The 24,085-nt window shown below is 41.2% G+C and overlaps 1 protein-coding gene across 1 annotated transcript in view; it reads right to left on the bottom strand.

Annotated features, from left to right (window-relative positions):
• Positions 1 to 9,862: 9,862 nt before the first annotated feature.
• Positions 9,863 to 24,085, bottom strand: part of LOC143132192 (uncharacterized) — a 16,410-nt gene continuing 2,187 nt past the window's right edge. Inside the window, exons 2-8 of the mRNA XM_076291555.1 lie at positions 19,726 to 19,884; positions 15,819 to 16,226; positions 14,364 to 14,825; positions 11,844 to 11,942; positions 11,613 to 11,637; positions 11,480 to 11,517; positions 9,863 to 10,660 (exon numbers count right to left, since the gene is read on the bottom strand). Coding sequence (XP_076147670.1) covers positions 10,419 to 10,660; positions 11,480 to 11,517; positions 11,613 to 11,637; positions 11,844 to 11,942; positions 14,364 to 14,825; positions 15,819 to 16,226; positions 19,726 to 19,777 — 1,326 coding nt within the window. The 5' untranslated portion in view covers positions 19,778 to 19,884 and the 3' untranslated portion in view covers positions 9,863 to 10,418. The remainder of the gene's footprint in view (positions 10,661 to 11,479; positions 11,518 to 11,612; positions 11,638 to 11,843; positions 11,943 to 14,363; positions 14,826 to 15,818; positions 16,227 to 19,725; positions 19,885 to 24,085) is intronic.

Raw genomic sequence — 24,085 nt, 5'->3', positions numbered from 1 at the left:
AAACAGTTTTAAATAACAAATGTTTCAATAATAAAAGTTTTGAAAACTAAGGCTGTTTATTATTGTTTAATAAAACTCCTGAACAGTAAGTCTTAGTGTAGATATTGAGTGTGGGGATGGGAGAAGGGAGGGGGGGTGGGTTGTGACCGTGTGTGCATGAGAAAATGGCCACATGTGCAAAACAAACAAAGCTAAATTCATTGACAATTTTCTCCCTTCAAAGATTATATTTCCATAAAGTCCATGAAATTAACATATTTATCCCTTAAAAGTACCTAAACTACATTTTTACGTAGTTTAACTTTCAAACTTTCAATAGCTGGAACTCAACCGGGTGGAGGTAGAGTCCCTGGTGGTCTTGTGGTCATCAATCTGCAATACAGAGGATGGAAAAACAAATTGCTCCCAAATGTTAGTCCCAAACACCCCCGTATTATCAAACACAGTACAGAAACGGACTATGGCTACAATTGAGTTTGAGTTAGAGTTACAATGAGTTTGGTACTGACGTTGACGATATAGACCTCTGTCGTGCTGCCCTTCAGCCGGGCCTTCTCCACCTGGAGCACATTCATGTTTTGCACAGCTACAGCGAAGGCGCAAAACAGGCCATAAAAACGGGTCCTGTTTCGGTTGCACAGGTCTGCCTCCACTGCGTCTTAAAGGACAATATGACAAAAGAGAGATCACAAAATTCACTTTGGCACCATGGAGCAAAACACACACACTGTCTGGAAGGAAAATCACTTGAGCTGTTTGGAGAGACAGAGAACAAAAGACAGTTACACGCTCACCCAAAGCCCCTGGGATTGCAGCCGCAGCCATGTCCCAGCAGCGGACCACCGTTTTCTGGCGGCACAACATTCTCCATCTTGGTGGCTTTGACTTGCACCTGATGCAGTGTGACGCGCCGCCTCAGGTCTGAGAGGGCTTTTTTTAATATGCGAGACACCCCCACCAACTGAGCATTTGTGAGTCTGCTCAGTTTTGGGGGTGTCTCTTGAAAATATTTTAAAAATTGGGCCACGTTCCGTAAATAAAAATTTGCAGTGGTGACCGCCCTCCCGCTCTCCTGTACATGATCGACATATCTGCAGAAGGACATATGTGGATTTAGCTACTGTATGTGTTATGTCAGACATCAATTTTCTTGAATTTCCCCTGGGGATCAATAAAGTATCTATCTATCTATCTATCTATCTACATCTACAAACAATTTGCAGTACAGACTACATTTACAAACAATGTTTTAAGAAGGCTGCACTTACTCCCGGATTTTAGCGCCGTCATTTAAAAACCTCCAGGACCAGAGGTCTTTCTGGAAACAGAAAAAAAATACTATCATTAGAAAACACCATCCTCAATCAGCATGACAAATTTTAAAGAAGCTATGCAGGTCTGGTTATTCCTTTGCTGTTTCTGGGTTTTCACCGGATTTGGGCTCGCATTTCTCACAACATAGCTCCCCCTGCAGCTTCGGTAGCAAGTGACTGCTACACTAAACCCCCACTAGCTAGCGAGCTAGCCATCAAGAAACCAAGCTAAACACCTACAGGGCTCACAATAAAGCAAACACATTGTTCAAGAGACTATCAAACCACATTACAAAAACTAAGTTCACCCAAGGGTAGGCTACTTACAATTTCAACAGTAACAAAACATCTTGGGGGCCATATGAAACCTGCTGGGTCAGAACGAGCTCGGTGGCCTCGGCAGATCTTTCCCAGAGTAGCTCCAGAAATCGGTAGGCAAATGAGGTATGAAAAGTATAATGTTGAGTTATCCAAGTGAACCTTGTAACCACGATCCGGTAGGACACCAACCGAGTTTGACTGAGAAGACAGGAGAAGATAGGCTAAGTATAATGCCGTTGGATTGGCCCACCTTGCTTGCAGTTGGATCCCTTGTCGTTATACCGTAAACTTGTAAATCCAAGCATGCATGACTCACATCCCGGTGTTGCACCAAATTCTGTGACCTGTCGAATTTTGTGACTCTAGAGGGCGCTGTTTTATTGGAGTCTATGAATGTACTGAGCTGTACTGACACACTGATGAGGCAATTCTGTTATGTGTATAATTCTTCTAATAAACTTTGTACATTTTTGAAACATGGAACATTGTCTGGGTGTGGGTGTATTACTCCACAGGCCTGCCTGTGTATCTTCCTCTCTATACTATCTCTATAGAGTAGAGCTAAAGCCTACCCCACCACTCCAGCGAAGAGGTGGACTTCAGCAGGACAGGTCACATATGTTGATAGGCCTATTGTCAAATTATGTTACCCCACTATAACTGCAGAAATGGACTGATATTGTACATTGTCATTGACATCAGCAAACACTTTATTTACATTATTGACAAACTCCTTGTCATTGTCTGTTAATATACTTTTTTGCACCTCAAACTGATATACAAACTTAAGGAGGCAGTTAGTGACCTCCACAGCATTTTTTTCTGCAGTTACAGTGACATAATTTGACAGTAGCCTATCAAAGTATGTGACCTGTCCTGCTGAAGTCCATCTGTTCACAGGAGTGGTGAGGGGTAGGCTTTAGCTCTACTCTAGAATAATACACCCACACCCAGTCAATGTTCCATGTTTCAAAAATGTACAAAGTTTATTAGAAGAATTATACACATAATACAATTGCCTCATCAGTGTGTCAGTACAGCTCAGTACATTCATAGACTCCAATAAAACAGCGCCCTCTAGAGTCACAAAATTCGACAGGTCACAGAATTTGGTGCAACACCGGTAGCGACTTACATCGGGGAGTGACAGGGATTCGACTTCTCAAAAATAACCTCAGAAATAATCACGTCATGCACAGGGGTGTAGTGGTAAAATAGGTGGGTAGGCCTAAACTATGAATTCTGTGATAAGGTGGACTGCGCCATGTGGTATCGGATTTTTTAAAAAGGCATTCAGAACATGTTTGATGATGGTGGAGGTTATTGTTTATAACAATACAAGTGGTATTAAATGGTTCAGAGTGTCGATGAGTGTACATATTGTAAATGTGGATAATATAGTGTGATTAATAAGGTGTCATAATAAATAGCAAACTAGTAATTACCTAACCCTTTGTTAATATTTGTTAATTGTTACTAACATATCTATTTGGCACAAGTTAATAGTTTTTTAATCATTAATTAAATATTAGTTGTTTGCATAAAATCTGTATGTTAATGTTTTAGCAAATCTATTAACTAATATTGTATTAATATGTGTTAATAGTTAACTAAATGTCTTTTTGGCACTAATTAACAGTTATTTCTTGCATCATTTAAATGTTAAATGTTTATTTGCAAACTATATGTTAATAGAAAAGTTAATGACTTATTATTATTTAACTAATTGTTATTAAACTGTGCTTCTGCCTATCCCAATATGAACCGCTCTCCATAGGACCCTTACAATAGATAGATAGATAGATAGATACTTTATTGATCCCCAAGGGGAAATTCAAGAAAAAAACACGGAGCTACTTTGACATGCTGCCACTGTTGTCGGCGCCGGAACCGCTTGCAATAAAGTTGGTTAAGCTTAATTAATATATTAGTAGTATATAGCTATAAGCGTGGGGCCCCTTATAATAAAGTTGGTTAAGCTTAATTAATATATTAGTAATATATAACTATCAGTATGGGGGACCCTTATAATAAAGTTGGTTAAGCTTAATTAATATATTAGTAGTATATAGCTATCAGTGTGGAGCCCCTTATAATAAAGTTGGTTAAGCTTAATTAATATATTAGTAATATATAACTATCAGTATGGGGGACCCTTATAATAAAGTTGGTTAAGCTTTATTAATATATTAGTAATATATAACTAGTCAGACGGTGAAGGGACTGAGACCAAAACTGGCTTATCACATTTATTCCTTTAGGAAAAGTTAAAACAAAACAACAAGTAGTTGAATGAGCTATATTACATGCATCATTTCTATACCATCACTGTCAGCCCTACTAGCAAGGGAGACATGCGACATGGAATGTTCAGGTGCACAGAACGACAGTTTATTAATATTCTGAGACTCACTAAACACTCACAGACGTAGACCATATGGAGGTAATGCATAAACATAATGCTGAACTAAATGAACATTCATTTCCTGCTAGACTGAATTGCACTTTCCATGCACACTAAGCTAAACTACACTGAATGCATGGAAAGGTGCTAGCGGAGTTTACAGCTAGTCACGTTAGACTCAGTGTATGAACTCGTGGTCATAATGAAAACATTAATAAACGTTCTCTAAGTTGCTAGAATTGCACCCAAATCTTAACAATACATGTAAAGTAACATAATACAGGTGGTATATCAAAGTTTTCAACTTAAACAACATTTTACAGTTACAAAATTAAAACAAAGTGGGGAGAGCTTTTATACAGTCAACCTACGCAATCATACCACTTCTGATCGGCTACGGCAACAATACAAGGACAAAACGTAGCAGAGCTGCAGTATAGCGTTTCTCCAAAGGGGGCTCCAAAACACCAATCTCAATAAAGCTGCTAAATTTCGGCAAAAAATCACATACAAACACTAAACTACATTTCTAACTCTGTTACTTCCCCCTCCCCTGAATTTCACCAAATTCAAGCAGCAACCAAATAGTACTTCCAAAGGCAAAGAGTACACTACTTTCAAAGACTAGACAGAGGGTCACCAATTACAGGACAGCCAACCACAGAGGTATCCAATAAGGATGAAGTGGAAGAAGAGGAGCGCAAACTCTCACACAACCAACCACTGGCAGTAGGGTGCCTTATACACCCCACAAGACCATAAAGCCATAAACCATAAATCATAAATTCTCCACAAAGCTAATCAGAAAAGCTAGATAAATAATAATATGTCATTAACTTTTATATTAGCATAGGCCTATAGTTTGTAAATAAACATTTAACATTTAAATGATGTAAGAAATAACTGTTAATTAGTGCCAAAAATATATTTAGTTAACTATTAACATATATTAATACAATATTAGTTAATAGATTTGTTAAAACATTAACATAGAGATTTTATGCAAACAACTAATATTTAATTAAAGATGAAAAACGATTAACTTGTGCCAAATAGATATTTTAGTAACAATTAACAAATGGATAGGTAATAACTAGTTTGCTATTTATTATGGCACCTTATTATGGAGTGTTACCTGTGATTTTTAAATGTTATAAGGTGCAATTGGTGAGTAAACTGTTTTGATGTTTTGAGGAAACAAGCACATTTTATGGAAGGAGAGATAAGTGAAATATTGTCTATTTATTAAGCATTTATTATAATGGTAATATGTGTTCTTGTTAATGAAAATGTCAGGAATTATATGATTAATTTTGAATGTGAAAGTGAAGTTAATTACATTTTGAAATAATAGTGCCTTTATGAATGTCCATTATAATAGAAACCAGGACCAAAACACTGATTTTTTGGGATATAGGATGGATGGGGGGGGGGGGGGGGGTCTCAGGTGATGAATGAGTGAAACAGAGATGTGGACTATGAACCTGTGCCTCAAGAAGATGGGGAAGAAGAGTAGGACTAAAAAAAGAATTATCGCAGATGAAAGAAAAACATGAAAATGAAACAAACAACCCAGAAAAAATAAATAAAACTGTCAAAAAAGACTAATCTAGAAGAACTAATCTACTCATCTAGAAGAATAAATAGCCTTTTCCATAAGATTTGGTTAAGTTTACCCTTAATTAAATACCACTACAAGCATAATTTGTTCATTTTTGTTTATTTTTGTGGTTACCTTTTTATACTAAGACGGTCCTTTTGTCCACCACAGTGGCATGCTAAAATTAAAAATAAAAAAAATAAAAAAAATAAATTGTAAGATGATTTTTTAAAATCCTGAATAGATAGGAAATCATAACAAAAAAGAAATTGGAGGACACTCGGTTTTCAGGAGGCTATGAAAACTATGAGAGCTATGAAATTATGATTTATTTATTTATTTTTGGATAATTATTCTAAGTTGTAATTTCCCTGTATGTCCTGCTGGTGACCTCAGTGAGAAGTAGGCCTGTCGCGATATTCAATAAATCAATTAATCGCATGATAATTAAAATTAGCTCGATAATTTTTCTGGCCGCGATAAATGCCATTTGCTTGTTTGTTTTCCTCGTCTCTCTCTCTCCCTCTCTCGGGTCCTTAGAGTAACGATGAGTGAACCCTCATGTCAGTCACTTGTCAGTCGCATGGTGTGTGGGGAGGCGGGACTACTGGCGTATCCTACCACAGAGTGCAGCTAAAAAGCCGCGTGAGAAGTATACCGGTAGGCACTAGGCAGAGAGAAAGCTAGTTGCGAGTTCCAGTAGGCTACGCCTAATAAAGACAAAAAAGATGGAATTGTTTCTAAGCCAAACGCAACAGCTGCAGTGTGGGAGCATTTCGGATTTAAACCGAATGCCCGTGGTGAACCACTGAATGCGTGCAAGTCGGTGTGTCGCATTTGTTGGAAAACAGTCGCAATTAAAAGCGGCAACACAACAAACATGCATATGCATCTAAAACACAATCATCCGCTGCAGTTTTCCTAGTTGGGGAAAAAAAACACAACAAGTGGGCCGTCTTCCTCTTCCCGAGGAAAATTCTCAGAACGACAATATTATCGCTTATCGCAATAATTTCTGAGACAATTTATCGTCCAGCAAAATTTGTTATCGTGACAGGCCTAGTGAGAAGTGCCTGTTAAGACGCTCTTATAGCCAGTAGCGAGAACTCTGGATCACTCAGAGTTTTCACGATGCTCAGGTTGAATCCCGATTGGTTGTTGTGACATGTTTACATGAGGCATTTTTATTCCGATTGAGCCATTACTCTGTTTGTAATCACATTAAACGTGGGTCTCCAGTGTGAACTGTTCAGAACCCTCCCTGAATTCTGTGTTCCTGGTGCAATTCTGATCTGAGGCTGAGGGCGGCGCCAGAGGCTCACATTACTGTGCCATCACCTGGAGTGCCAGAAGTGAGAAGTAAATAAGTCACTCTGTAGTTCACCATCAGAAGTAATCACTGGTGTGAACCTCTTTTAATACATATACAAACGTACACACACACAGAGAACACTAACAGGAAAACATATTGTTGTTGCTGTCACTTTGGGTCTCTTTCAATATGGTGGGGGTGATATCTACTTTAAAATGTTTTTTAAAAGTTAAAATGTTTAATTCATTGTGATCATATTTGTGATCACTATCAACCAACTGCAAAGTATGAACTCTATACTACTCATACACTGATGGCAATGTGTATGTCACACTGCTGACTGGAAAAGTGTGTGTTGAAATAAGTAATGTCATGAGAGTGAAATACCCACTAGGCTGGTGTCTTTTCATGTTTAGATGCTGATTTTGACTTGAATTTCCCCTGGGGATCAATAAAGTATCTTTCTATATATCTGATTTTGAAAGTCCTTCCTCCATAAGGGTATACAATAAATGAATGTAATGTAATTTCTAGAGGACTACAGTAAGTGCAACATAGACACAGAACAACTGAAGTGCATGAACACAAACGTGTAAAGTATGTCATAAAATACAGGCATGGCTGGGTCTCTGAAACCTCAGCAGTCATGTGCAGCATGACACCACTGTGTTGTTATACACACATGAGATTACAGGCTCCAAGAGGTTGTAGAGTAGTTTGCATGTAGCAGCAGCGCCCCCTTGTGATGTATTTGAGAAAGCAAACATCAAACCAAAGCCATCTACACCAGGGTTGTCAGACTCGTAAGTAGTGGGCCAGATTTGTTTTAATGAGACCTCATGGGCACGGTCATTATACATTTTCTGCATGGTTATCAGATTTTTGTTTGGTGATTTAATCCTTTACCCATTTATGAGCAAATAAGGCATATAGGTTTATTGGTTTATCACGTGCTTCTGTCATATACTCCTCTTTCTTTCTTGAAATACCCTACCTTCCATGTCAGTCTTTCTCTTTTCCACCAGCATAGAGAGTATATGACTATGTCAGCATAATCATTATGTAGCAAACTGCATTTTTCCTTTTCTGCATCTTCCTTTGTGCGGATGGATTGTAGTTTTGTGAGGATGGATTGTAGTTTTGTGAGGATGGATTGTAGTTTTGTGAGGATGGATTGTAGTTTTGTGCGGATGGATTGTAGTTTTGTGAGGATGGATTGTAGTTTAATCATTGTATCATATCACAGAGATATTGATGATAACATAGTCGATGATAACTGTATCTGTAATGTTTTGTGCTCTTTCCATCTGCTCCACCTGGTGACTGTTATGGGCTGTATCTTTGACACCCCTGATGATCTAAACATAACACAAAGTTTCAAGTTCCTGCCTGCACATGATGTCGCCACTTCTTAAAATAACTACAAAGAAGAACTAGATTTTGTATTTTTCATAATATATAACATTTACAGAGAAAAGCATTTTTCAAAGTTTAAAATCATAAAGTAACATTTTATTTAACAGCTCAAACTGTTTTCCTTCACAACAAATAAAAGGAGTAGAGCAGACAATAAGAAAGAAGAGATCAAATACACAATCAGTATAGACAAAACAGGGAAGGATCAGAGAATAAAGAGACTTAAATACAACTCCTTTACAAATCTCCACTAAGCACCTCTCCTCTCTTGTACTGGCCCCCTTTAAATAGGGTGCTCGACAGTAGAGGTCAGTCTAAATTAAGATTATACTTCTGGTTAAGAAGTATTTCACACAGGATTTGTCTGCACACATCGCCGCCATTCTCCAGGTCTCTTTTTGCTTCTCTTCAGTCTCTCACAGCACAGTAAGCAACGTGTGACGCATTCAGTAAAACATATAGGCTAATTAATGTTTACTTATTAAACAGGCACATAGCTTGATAAAACACAAGTGAAAGAATGGATTACTTAATATCAAATACAAAATCCATACAACTAATTAATGTCAGTGGAAACTATTAATACACAAATGGGCTAGCACATATACATAATTGCATTGTTAAGCTGTTTCCCTATTCTCCACATGGACAGATCAGGATATATATAATAGTCTGTTACATGGGGCCTTCTGTTTTGCCAGTGAAATTGAACTTACACCATGTCCATCACTGTGGATGCTTTGTGATTGGCTAATGTGAGGCTGGACCCGGTTGTAATTTCACAGCATTCATGACTGTCTCAGGAGAGCATCCAGATTCTCAAGCATCCACATAGAATTTGGCCATAACATCTGTTTAAGCAATAAGCCCTGAGAGGCCTTAGGTTACACTGATTCTACAACAGCTAAGGGGCGTTGTTAGGCACGACGCGCTAGCAGAGTAGAACCCCCTTAGCTGCTGTAGAATCAGTGTAACCTACGGACTCGAGTGGCTTATTGCTTTTCTAAAACTGTTACTATAAATACCTGGCAAAGTTTCATAAAGTGAAGGCACAGCAACTAGAAATGTAAAGATTTATTCATAGATAATCATTCTTCCGCCAAGAAATATATTTCCTCTATTTGAATGGTTGCCAAGCAACGTCGAGACGCAGCTACTTTTGTGTCAAGTTATGGTAGCGCAGTAATATAGAACGAAATGCGGTCAAGGTGTATGTTGGATTTTACAACGGCATCGAACACGATTCAGCCAATCACATAGTGAAATTTGCTGACGACACAACTCTGGTGGGTCTCATCACCAAGGGCGACGAGACTCAATACAGGTTGGAGGTCGACCTTCTGACCACGTGGTGCAGGGACAACAACCTCCTGCTGAACGTCAGCCAGACCAAGGAGATTGTTGTTGACTTCCGGAGAGGTCACACCCAACACCTGCCACTGACCATCGACGGCGCTGTGGTGGAGAGAGTGAGCAGCACCAAAAAAAACTTTGGACCCACAATGGCTGCCTTGCACTACTCCACTTGCACTACTCCACTTGTACACTTGCACACTTTGCAACTTGTTGTTGTTGTCCTGTTGTCCTGAAAACACAACACTTCTGCTGCTCTTACATAACTTGCACCACTATGCCACTTGCTTACTTAGGTCAAACAGAACTACCTCAGCCATTTATTGGCCTGACTTTGCACTATTATATTGACTGTCTATGCACAATTTCAACCCAATTTTGCTGCTCTTATTTCTTCATTGTATTTGCCTTCTTATTTACTTTTTATTGTTTACTTGAATGTTATGTTTGTCTGTGGAATTAATTGGTAAAATATGTCTTGTCTTCACCGTGGGATAGTGAGAAACGTAATTTCGACCTCTTTTTATGTCTGGGCATGTGAAGAAATTGACAATAAAGCAGACTTTGACTTTGACTTTGATCACAATCAAGGACCGGAACTATCAGTTTTAGAATTGGTCATAACATCCGTTTGGTCATATTAACGTCTGTCAAAGGTCCAGACTGCCGCTGTGAGTCTAGTTCCAGGTACCTGTTGTTTCACTGTGTGTTGTTGGGCGTGATGACTGAATAGGTTTCTGGCACGTCTGCAGTCTGTCCTGCTGGAGTGGACCCAACACTGTCTGGCTGCGGTCTGAACTGAACCACTGAATATGGTTCAGGCACATCTGAGGACTGTCCACTGGGTCCTGCTGGAGTGGACCCAACACTGTCTGGCTGTGTTCTGATGTGTACTACTGAGTACGGTTCATGCTGCCGGACGCCCACTGCATAAGGAGCGCCTATGGAGAGCAGTGTCGGGGGTCAGTGTAAAATATACATTCATTCATTTACATTCATTCATTTAGCAGACCCTGTTATCCAGTGACATGATGCTGCATTTTATAAAACATGAAAGGTCAAAGGTCAAATGTATTTGTTTAGTGCAGAGTCAAAGCAAGTGTAAGAGAAAAAAATGCAAATTCACACACCAAAAATAGCTCCCAACATTAACATGAGCATTTTTTGGTGTGGGAGTTTCCTTATTTCCATATTTGTTGTAGGTTTGCTTTATAAACTAGTTTTGGCATCATCTTTAAATTCATTTGACATTAAAATAAATTTTGTCACTCAAATACGACTCGTCGTGAGACAGGATAGAAGTGATGTCACTGTGCGTGGTGACAGTGTGTGAGACAGGACTGAAGTGATGTCACTGTGCGTGGTGGTGACGGTGTGTGAGACAGGACAGAAGTGATGTCACTGTGCGTGGTGACAGTGTGTGAGACAGGACAGAAGTGATGTCACTGTGCGTGGTGACAGTGTGTGAGACAGGACAGAAGTGATGTCACTGTGCGTGGTGACAGTGTGTGAGACAGGACAGAAGTGATGTCACTGTGCGTGGTGGTGACAGTGTGTGAGACAGGACAGAAGTGATGTCACTGTGCGTGGTGACGGTGTGTGAGACAGGACAGAAGTGATGTCACTGTGCGTGGTGGTGACGGTGTGTGAGACAGGACAGAAGTGATGTCACTGTGCGTGGTGACGGTGTGTGAGACAGGACAGAAGTGATGTCACTGTGCGTGGTGGTGACGGTGTGTGAGCAGAGGGAGGGGACTCACAGTCTGGGTCAGTGGTGCCTTGGTCCCCATGGCAACTCCTGGAGATATCATAAACAAAGTGAGCACAAAATAACACCAGAAACACATAACGCTGCTTTTATTACTGTCTCTGAATGAAGAAGAAAATGTGTACCTTTGCATCATTAGAGATTGACTTGCTGTTGAAACAGGAACATATGAAACAGGATGTTAAGATAAGAACAACGTTTCTGAGATAAACACGACTGTAAAACGTGGATACTTCCTAACTGGAAATATTTAACCTCTGATAAACAACTCCGTTCATAAACTAAATGAAAGAGTGCATTCAACATCTTGGGTTTCTAACCCTGCTTCATGATATACTGTATGAACTGAAGGTTACCTTTGTTGCTCTTCATTTTTTGTCTTGCAAGCAAAAGTATGACAGCAATTAGAATGATGAGCAGGACTGCACCAGCCACATACCAGCCCACATCAGCTCCTGCAGTTCAGAAACAAGAGACCCATACAGTGAGCAGTCCTGTATTTGTGACTGAAAATGCATTTCAAAGATTTCAACATACTGACATCGGACACAAAACAGCCTTATCAATACAAATACTACTATTACTATTGTTGCTACTGCTGCTACCACAACTACAACTACTGCTATTCACACTGCTGCTACTGCCACTACGAACATTGGTACTACAACATTTTATGATCATAACATCATGATAACAATGATGATAATGATTATGTCATGCGTCAGTCAGTGTGGAACTAACATGCTCTTAACTAACATGCTCTTACCTGGCTTCTTCCTGCAGTGTGGAACTAACATGCTCTTAACTAGCATGCTCTTACCTGGCTTCTTCCTGCAGTGTGGAACTAACATGCTCTTAAAACCCTCTATGGGACTAATTAAGGAAATTCATTAAAAAAATTTAATGACCTTTGATTTTAAGTGTATTAAAGCCTAAAATAAATTTCCTATGCTCACTTTCCCAAATTGACCTTTGACCTTTATTTTGGGGTATCGTCATTTATAAATGACTTTGTCCCATTAGGGTATATTTTTTTTCGTGATTTCTTAATGTAAAAAACAATTGATTAAATAGCAATGGCTTCATTATCCATGAACATATTTTATTAAAAAAACACTTTAAAATTTTCATTTCAGGATGATTCTAAAAGAATAAAAAATACAAAAAAATATGCAAATTTGTCACATTACTGATAAAACTGAACCAGGCAGTTCTTTGTTGGTGTGAAGCATAGGTGAACATCGCATTTCCTCACACACACAGACACACACACACACACACACACACACACACACCAAACACACACACAGACACACACATACCAAACATACACACACACACCAAACACACAGACACACACACACACCAAACGCACACACACAAACACACACACATGCACCAAACAGACACACACACACCCTAAACAAACACACAGACACACACACAGACACACACATACCAAACATACACACACACACACCAAACACACACAGAGACACACACACACACACACCAAACACACACAGAGACACACACACACACACACCAAACACACACACACACACACACACATGCACCAAACACACACAGACACACACACCAAACACACAAACAAACATTCAAACACACACACACACACACACACACACACACATACCAAACACACACATACCAAACATACACACACACACACACACCAAACACACACAGAGAGACACACAAACACACACATGCACCAAACACACACAGACACACACACCAAACACACACACAAACATTCAAATACACACACACACACACACACACACACACACACAGAAAACACACATACACACCAAACACACACACAGACACACACCAAACAAACACACAGACACAACAAACACACACACACACCACATACACACACCAGACACACACACACAGACACACACACACACACACACACACACACACAGAGACACACACACACACACACACAGACACACACACACACACACACACACACACACACACACACACACACACACAGAGACACACACACACACACACACAGAGACACACACACACACACACACACACTATAATCAACTGGGCTCCACTCTTACAACTACCTCGTCCTCATCACTGCTAGATTCACTGTCCTCACTGCCCTCAGGAATAGGCATAGCTGTCCCTCTCACCTTACCATAAAACTTGGAAACTTCCTAAGAAAGATGTATGAATAAATAGATTGACCCTGCATCACAGCAGTATAATCTTCACCACAACAGTAGATACCATCACGGAAATTTGTATCCCTTAATGGGACTTTGTCATTTATACATGACATGCACTTTTTAACTGTTTTGAAGAAGGATTTGTAGATTTCTTCACATGAAATGACTAAAATAGTTTTAAAAACTGTTTAGGCTATTTAGTTATATTTTTTATTGGTGATTTATGTGTGTTTTATAGCTTAAAAATGGACTTACCATGATGCTACTCATGCATGTGACCTAACATGGGCTCTTGTCTCCTGTACTTCCTTGTTGCATCACATGACATCCTGACATCATATAATCTTTGATTTTATTGGTTAGAGGGGATTTTAGATTACAAATTTAAGGTACAATATGATTGGTTAGAGGCTTGTGTTATTTTTTAAAGCTGTTTTTTGAAGCGTCATTTATAAATGACAAAGTCCCATAGAGGGTTAACTAGCATGCTCTTACCTGGCTTCTTCCTGCAGTGTGGAACTAACATGCTCTTAACTAGCATGCTCTTACCTGGCTTCTTCCTGCAGTGTGGAACTAACATGCTCTTAACTAGCATGCTCTTACCTGGCTTCTTCCTGCAGTGTGGAACTAACATGCTCTTAACTAGCATGCTCTTACCTGGCTTTTTCCTGGTTGGCTCTGGTTCACTGTTCCTTGTCACATTGACTGTGATGCTGCGTATTACAATCCAGTGTGTTCTGTCTTCTGTGTCCAGCCCACTTTGGTCCTGTGTGTTTTGTCCATCAATGTTGTTTTTTCTCCGTGTCTTCAGCTTGTTCAGGACACACACGTAAACACCGCTGTCGTTAAGATGGCTATTGTTGATACTGACATCATGAGAGGTCCAGTGCAGGTTACGTCTTGAAGGACCTGGTGAGGTGAAGCGTGCGTCTTCAGAGCAGATCTGGTCATGATGGCCCTCACTGCTGCAGGACGATATGCAGGTGGCTCTCCCATTCCCACTGTTCACCTTCAGCCAATAGATCACATAGGACCAACGACGGTGGATTGTGAAGGAACAGTTTAGAAGGATGGCTGACCCTTCAGTCACATTCTGTTGAGTTGGCAGCTTATGCTCAGCTGTAGACAAGAAGAATAATGTCATCAGTACAAAATCTCTGAAAATATTGTGCCGTTGGTGATTGTACGTGTCTACTGTTGAATGAGTGTTCCCAAAATCCTGTGCGATTGAAAGTGTGAATGAGATAATGTGTAAATGTCAGTTATTGTAGTTGTATTTGAGTTACCATATGGTGTATATGTTAGCTTCTTTAGTCTCTATTTGGTTGTGCCTAATGTGCTTATCCCCGTATTGATGTGTATGATAACACCCTTGTTGTGTGTTGCATGTACGACAGGCCTGTAGTCAACACCAACTTAAGTCAAGACTGAGGCAAAAGAGGTTCAAATCCAAGACAATACTGAATCCAAAACTGTTCTAGACCAAGCCCTAAGTAAGAGACAGAAAACAGAAAACTAATTCTCAACACCACTACTTACTATGTAATTTTCTTTTTACACTATTAGGTTATACTTTTTCAGGTAAAAGATTAGTTCTGTAATGTCAGAGCACAGCCATTATAGATTGATTTTGAATAAATGAAACATCTATTTTGCCTGATCATGATCAGATAATAAATGAAAAATTCTAATTTCTAATTTAGAAAAATAGATATATTTTAAGCATGCGTTGGACTCAGTCAAGACCAAGTAGAAAATTTGGCAAGACCAGTGGCCAGCACCAAGACAAGTCTGAGTCCAAATACCAGCGGGTCCAAGACAGACAATAAAAAAAACGTCTTGATTCTGGTCTCGAGTTCAAGACCGGACTCGAGTAGTACAGCCCTGATGTACAGTTGAGATTATCCGTGTGTTGCACTTTATTGTTACATGTGTCGGCTGTGATGCCTGTTCCATTATAGGGCCATGCTGGCCAAAGGGGGCCACTGGGTGTGGTTGCTACAGTGTGCTGATGTGCTGATACCAGTGTACTGTGCAATTATTTCCATTCCACATAAAACATAGTCCGGTGTTTTTACTAACTAATACAAAATATCAACTCACATTGTGTACCTCCAACAGCTACAATGTAGGTGTCCACAACATCAGGGTAAGGGTTGTATGAGTATATTGGCTGAAAAGTACAATCACAGACACAAGCATAGAATCCACTTCTTGCTTCTATTTGGTATGTTCCATCTTCACCACATTCCGTTGAGCAACAGCACAGAGGACCTTGTAGACCACTTCCTTCTGGGTGGGACCCATTGGGAGTTATTTCTTTCTGCCTTCTGTCTAAATCCACCTGGCTGTTCAGTTCTCCACCACATCCTTGTGAGCAGGGACCTGTGTCAGTTATCATTGTCTGGCTTTCATCCCAATCACAATCCACCTGGTTATCAATCCGCCAGAGAGAAGCCTTACAGGACAAGGTGATCTTACTATCATCATCATTATCATCCGTCTGATGATAGAAATGCCCTAAAAAACAATAGAAATATTCATTAGTTCAGCAATCAGAGGATTTTTTCTTTCTAATCAGCAGTATCTCCTTTACTTTTGACATCACATCACACTCTACTGCATCACATTCAACACTAATGGTACATAGAACAGAGAGGAGCCTGCACACCTTGATGGATTATTCTGCAGGTGCAGCTATTTTGCAGGGACAAAATAGCCCTTTTAACCCTGTTAAAACTTTTCTTTTAACAGGGTTAAAAGAAAAAAAGAAAAGTGCATTAATCCAAGATACAGCCGGTTTAATTGATAAATTGACATTTCGGTCAGTAGCCTAAGACCGTCCTTCATCAGAGTAACTTTGTTGAAGAAAGCACAACATATTTACAATAAGTGCAAAACAGGAACAACCAATTAGGTGTCCTAACTAATATTTCAATTAATTTACAAGGGTATTCAATTGGTTATCAACATCCATAGCCTACCATACATACAAAATAATTCTCTAAGTTCAAACAATATACATAAACATTTGAACATAACATAAATATTGTTTATGTTCTTAACATAAATAGTCTGGTCAGTTTGGGGCAAAAATGGGGTCAAGGCTGCAAATTATGATTAACATTTGAGCCAATGTTTTTCTGTTCATTTAGGGCCAAATAAAGAAAAAAATGCAAGAAGCCCAAAAAATTAGGTGGGGGAAGGCCCTGAAAGATGGCAGATGGGTGGGGATGCTCAACTAGTATCCTGGATTGACAGACTACCTGACAGAGTGGCCACAGTTCGTCAGACTGAAGAACTGCCTCTCTGACACTGTGATCAGCAGCACCGGAGCTCCACAGGGAACTGAGCTCTCTCCAGTCCTGTTCACCCTGTACACGTCAGACTTCTGCTACAACACAGAGTCATGCCACATGCAGAAGTTTTTGGATAATACTGCAATTGTGGGGTGTATCAGGGATGGGCAAGAGGAGGAATACAGGAGCCTGGTGGAGGAATGGTGCAAACTCAACCACCTACAACTCAACACTGCTAAGACCAAGGAGATGGTGGTGGATTTCTGGAGGTCTAAGCCTGCTCTGCTGCCAGTCACCATTGAGGGGGTCAATGTGGAGGTGGTAAACACTTACAAATATCTACACCTGGACAATGAACTGGACTGGTCATTCAACACTGAAGCACTCTACAGGAAAGGGCAGAGCAGGCTGTACTTCCTGAGGAGGCTGCGGTCCTTCAATGTCTGCAGCAAGCTCCTCCTCTGGATGTCTTACCAGTCTGACTCTGTTGTTGCCATTGCCTCTGCTATGCTGTTGTATGGGGAGGAAGCACTAAGAAGAGGGATGCTGGGCGACTGGACAGGCTGGTAAGGAAAGCTGGCTCTGTTGTGGGAGCTGAACTGGAGTGCATCACTTCAATATCAGACAAAAGGACCCTGAACAAACTAATCAACATCTTAGACAATGACTGTCATCCACTCCACAGCACTATCATGAAGCAGAAGAGCTTGACCGGTTGGAGACTACGCTCACTGGCATGTACAACTGACAGACTGAGGAAGTAATTTGTCCCCAGGGACATACAACTCTTCAATGCTTCACGAAAGGGAAGTGAAGAGATCGACTTCTCTGCTTAGTCTATCTGCCTCTCCACCCTCTTCTACACTTTTATGGCCTCCTATAACAATGTTGTGTACGGACTGTCCACTCACCCACAATGTTACTGCTTACACTGTCTACACTGCTTACAGGCTATACTAGCCCACATGCACAACCCCTCCCTCCACTGTGGACTGTGGTCTAACTTCATACTTGACCAATGGCTGATATCCTATCACTTCAAACCTATCCTTGCACTGCTGCTATAATTCTTATATTACTATGCTTACATTTATCTCTTATATTGTCCATATTTAATGCTGGTCTCTTGACTCTAGACTATCACGCCACTGTTGGATTTATTTGCACTATCACCATGACACACACCTCATAGAGCACCTTACCACTGAAACACAGGGTCAGTCCCTGCCTTGTTACGCAAGAGATTCATGCTTATACATCCTTCGTACATTCACGTGGATCCTTGATTTAGGGGCAGCCGTGGCCTACAGGTTAGCACCTCGGACCTGTCACCGGAGGGTTGCCGGTTCGAACCCCGACCAGTAGGCACGGCTGAAGTGCCCTTGAGCAAGGCACCTAACCCCTCACTGCTCCCCGAGCGCCGCTGTTGATGCAGGCAGCTCACTGCGCCGGGATTAGTGTGTGCTTCACCTCACTGTGTGCTGTGTGTGTTTCACTAATTCACGGATTGGGATAAATGCAGAGACCAAATTTCCCTCACGGGATCAAAAGAGTATATATACTATACTTGATTTAGTATCTTTTACTGTCCTTATTAGTGGAGTTGTTATTTTATCATCCTGTTTATGTTGTAGTGTATGTTGTGATGTCTTAAGTTGGGACCTTGAATTTCCCCTTAGGGGATCAATAACGTATATCTATCAATCTATCTGTTATGTACCTTCCTCCAAGTTCCTGTGGTGGATTTAAAAATGAAAACGTTGCACACATTTACATGACATTTTTCATGTCAAGCACATGCCAGTTCAGTCAAATGGAGATCATCAAATCAGGGAACAGCAGAACTTTGGGGGCCTCAGCAGAACACTGATTTTTTAGTACACAAGTTAAACACAAATATAGTCTGATAAACAATACAATACAGTTGTTTCGAACGAAAATTCAACAGTAGAGGCCAACTACATTTCTTCTATCCCAGATTCATCTGATCCATCCAAGTTAGTTTGGTAACTAAATTCCATAGATTTAGGTGGTTCTCAAAGCTAAAATACAGATTTTTGCGACAGTTCTTATTAATTTTTTGCATCAATATTTAAAATAAATTAAGGTCATTTAGGGAGTTTGGTGGTTCATAACATTGATATAAGATGAGATTCATACCTTATAAAAACTTAATATGATTCTCTACAACCTTCAGGAGCTGATACATGAAACATGGCCTGTGCACCATGCAAAAACTAGTTTTTCGTGAATATCTCAAAAAGTAAAGGTTTTACGGCTTATGCTTGTTCATAACACTAATATAAACGTGGTGTTTCTGCATCTTTTAAGCCCAAAACCAGAGATACAGAATTCTGGGTCTAAAAAGTGGGCGTGGCCGTTTCAGGGCCTTCCCCCACTTAATTTTTTGGGCTCCTTGCATTTTTTTGTTTATTAGGCCCTAAATGAACAGAAAAACATTGGCTCAAATGTTAATCATTTTTTGCAGCCATTTGCCCTAAACTGACCAGACTAAAGTTAAAGCATGACATTGAGAGTAAGTTCTTCATTTAACTCCTTATTGTAGCTCTGCAGGGTGTATATCCTGAAAGCTTTGCATTCCTTTTTGGGCACTTCACTTTCAAAGTGGTGCTCTTTAAGGACATAAAGAAATGAGAAAGTATTTCCCACAAATCTGTTTCCGTAATGCAATGATGCCTTTTCAACAAAATGTCTCTTACCGTAGCATTTCAGGAGGAGATGTGTCAGTATAGCAAAGCCGAATAACCCCATTGCTGCTCACAGACTGAGTTCAGACTGAGGAAACCGTGAGCTGCTGTCAGACAGCTACCACATTGTGTAGGCTGCATCTGGTTATATCTGATTGGTAACAAATTCTGCTGAAGTACAAGAGGGGAAGTGGCCAATCAGGGAAAAGGGTTTGCTGTGTGTGGCTCACCAATGCGCAATAAATGGTTAATGTTGCTTCATGCTCTTGCCATGGAAAAATACTAACTTAAACAGCCAGGAGTGTGACACATTCAGAGGTGACTGTAGAATTAAGCCAATATGTTTTTGTTCATTGCTATTCCTGTGGTATTCAAGGCCCAGTCTTTTATGATTTAAACACTTTTTTACTTTTTGTCAAATTCAGCTGAATTCTGCTCAAGTTTCTCCAACTGTTTGTTCTGCATGAGCTCAGAAGTGCTTAAGTTTCAAGTTCAAAATTCAGGTTTATTGTGTCGTGTGCATTTAAAGGTACACTAAAATGCAATTAAAATTTGAATGAGGTTTTGCCCTGGCTCTCCCTCAAATAATCTATAATACATATGACAATAAGCAATAAGCAATCTGTGGTGTTTGTGCCCAGTTCAGGGCTTGGGCCAAGTGACACGAGATGTCTCAGGAGCACTGAAGGAAGGGCTGCATTTGATTGGCTGTTTGAAGGGCTGCATTTGATTGGCTGTTGAGCTCAAATATCATCAGTCTTTCACACAGCATCAAGTTTGTAACATGATGCCCCTGTGATTTTGTTCCTACCATCTACCCTGGCAATCTACATGTTACTTTTGCCTCTTGCATCGCGGAGAACCAATCACATCTGTGTATCTGATATAAGCGGGCCAGAGGCGAACTAAACAGATGACAGACGTTATCCAATTGCGTCGAAGTCCTGAACATTGGTCGTATAGTGTCCAATTGCGTGCATGCTTGGTGCTGCTTCTCGAGCTGGGTCATTACATTATTAATGGCCAGGCCCTTAATCTTTCAGATCCAGGCTAATAACCATCAGGCATCTACAGAGAGGGAGAAAACACCATTTGAGGCAAGGGATGGGGTGGTGGATCTGGCTCTGATGTAGCATGATCAAGTATATTGTTGTTTGTGTCTACGTTTTGCCTCAAGCCCTCCCGGACACAGCGTGTGACGTCATTCACTCTACAGTCGCTCTACAGGCTCCAAACTCAGCACAGTGATGCCTTCTTTGCGATCTCTGGTGACTTCAACCACATTACACTGGATTCCACCCTCACAAACTTTTACCAGTTTGTTGACTGCCCAACTAGGAAAAACAGGACTATAGACCTCATGTATGCAAACGTGAGAGATGCTTACAGTGCCACCCCCCTTCCCCCACTAGGGAAGTCGGACCATAACCTCATTCATCTTAAGCCAATGTACAAGCCAAAAGTTCAGAGGCTACCAGTTGCCACGCTGCTATCCAAATCACAAGCCTTGGATAACCAGTAATGTCAAGACCCTTCTCAATAGGAAAAAGATGGCGTTTAAGGAGGGGGACATGGCAGAGCTGAGGCGAGTACAGGGGGAACTCAAGACTAAGCTGAAAGAGGCTAAGGAGGACTACATAAGGACGATGGAACAGAAGCTGCAAGATAACAACATGAAGGAGGTGTGGGACTGGATGAAATCTATCACTGGCCTTAAGAAGAGCAGCAGCTCTGTGGAGGGAGACCTGGACAGGGCGAACCAGCTGAACCACTTTTACAACAGGTTCGATTGCCCTGCACCAGCTCCAGGTACTGCTCTTGTTTGCGTGCCCGCCCTACCCCCACCTCCCAGTCTCTCCAGCTCTGCATCCCGGGGACATCCAACGATCTGAGCCCCCATCACCCTACGCCCTGCCCCCGCCTGATGCCTCCTTGCCTGTGCCTGTTGAGGTGTCCAAAACTCTGGCAACCTTGACAGGGACATCAAGGAGGTGGTCATCCCCCAGCCCCCACCCCACCTCATTACCAGTGCAGCACTCACCCCCACCATCACTGGATATTGCACCCCTCCCCCACATGGCGACCACGAACAACGAGGTGACAACAACTTCAGTCAACAGCCATCAGACACACAGACCCCAGATGCTGCCCCCCCCCCCCCTCCATCATCACTGCTGATCAGGCTATCGCACCTCTCCCCCACATGGTGACCACGAGCAGTGCGACAACAATGGCTTCAGCCAACGGCCATCAGTCTCTAGCCACACGACAATCCTCCCGCCACAGGGAACTGTGCTCTCTCCAGTCCTGTTCACCCTGTACACATCTGACTTCTGCTACAACACCGAGTCATGCCACATGCAGAAGTTTTCTGACGATACTGCAATTGTGGGGTGTATCAGGGACGAGCAAGAGGAGGAGTACAGGAGCCTGGTGGAGGACTTTGTGCATTGGTGCATACTCAATCACCTTCAACTCAACACTTCAAAGACCAAGGAGATGGTGGTGGATTTCCGCAGGTCTAAGCCCGCTCTGCTACCAGTCTCCATTGATGGGGTCAATGTGGAGGTGGTAAGCACCTACAAGTATCTGGGTCTCCACCTGGACAATAAACTGGACTGGTCAGCAAACACTGACGCACTCTACAAGAAAGGACAGAGCAGGCTGTACTTCCTGAGGAGGCTGCGGTCCTTCAATGTGTGCAGCAAGCTCCTCAGGATGTTCTACCAGTCTGTTGTGGCCAGCGTCCTCTTCTATGCAGTGGAATGCTGGGGAGGAAGCACAAAGAAGAAGGATGCTGGGTGACTTGACAGGCTGGTAAGGAAGGCTGGCTCTGTAGTGGGAGCTGAACTGGAGTGCATCACTTCAATATCTGACAAAAGGACCCTGAACAAACTGATCAACATCTTGGACAATGAGTGTCATGCACTCTGCAGCACTATTAAAAAGCAAAAGAGCTTGATCAGCTGGAGACTTCGCTCACTGCCATGCACAACTGAAAGGCTGAGGAAGTCATTTATCCCCAGGGCCATTGAACTGTTCAATGCCTCACTAAAGGGAAGAGGAGAGATAGACTTCTCTGCTTAGTCTGTCTGCCTCTCCACCCTCTCCATGTTTGAGTACTGACTGCCCACTACTGCTTTACTACTGTTTTACTACTGTTTTACTAATGTCCACAGCCTGTTTTCACTACTGTTTTACTGCTACACTGTTTTTCATGCTATATTAGCACACATGATCAATGGCTGTGGTCAGGCGTCTGCTACAATACTGAATGAATGAATGGCTATAACCCTATTACCTCAACCTCTTCTTGCACTGACATAGTTTATTATATTACCTTGTCTACATTATACTTTACTCTCCTTTTTGTCCATATTATTTATGCTGGTCTCTAGACCTTATTCTTGCACTGTTGGACTAATGTTGGACTACTTTTTGCACCTTCACCATGACACTCACTCTCTTGAGCACCTTGCCATGCACACATAACTAAAGGACTATGGTTGGACTACTTTTTGCACCTTCACAATGACACTCACTCCCTTGAGCACCTTACCAGTCCTGGCCCTGTCACAACAAGCGTCTTATGCTTGATCATCCTCAAGCACATTGGACTTTTTAAATTTAATTTATATAGTATATTTAGTATTTAGTTTTGTTAGTTCTCTTATCTTCTACTGTCTTTATTGTACAGTGGAGTTTAGTTATATGTTTATACTTATACTTATGTTTACCATTTCTGCTGTAAGTGCATGTTGTGTGTGATGTCTGTATGCTACTGAGACCCTTGAATTTCCCCTTGGGGATCAATAAAGTATCTATCTATCTATCTAACATATGTGGGCCTAATCTAGAACATAACTGTGTTTGATCTTTTCTAGAGCACATATGTGCCTGATGAGGGGTGGATTGAAATCTGATCTAGAATGGATCCATTCAAGTCAGACATTGCCTCCAGTGTGAACTGTTCAGAACCCTCCCTGAAGTCTGTGTTCCTGGTGCAATTCTGATCTGAGGCTGAGGGGGGCGCCAGAGGCTCACATTACTGTGCCATCACCTGGTGTGCTAGAAGTGAGAAGTAAAGAAGTCACTCTCTAGTTTACCATCAGAAGTAGTCACTGGTGTGAACCTCCTTTAATTAAACTGACTGGAATCAAGAGGTTGTCAGAGCAACAGTGACACCATCTGACTCTGACTCTGACACACACACACACACACACACACACACACCTGACCTCTAACCTCTTGACCACTGCAGAAGCTGCCATTCCCAGGGCTTAAAGTGTTCAGGCACCATGTCTGAATTCAGGCGTGAGCTGGTATGCTTAAGATTTGAAAATAGGCAATGAGACGTCTTCATAACAGGCTT

This window comes from Alosa pseudoharengus, unplaced genomic scaffold (genome assembly GCF_046254945.1).
Source record: "Alosa pseudoharengus isolate Yale_2024_CS ecotype anadromous, Long Island Sound unplaced genomic scaffold, YU_APseudo_1.1 YU_APseudo_1.1_scf_19, whole genome shotgun sequence".
NCBI lineage: Eukaryota > Metazoa > Chordata > Actinopteri > Clupeiformes > Clupeidae > Alosa > Alosa pseudoharengus.
This window is presented reverse-complemented; position numbering and strand designations above follow the sequence as displayed.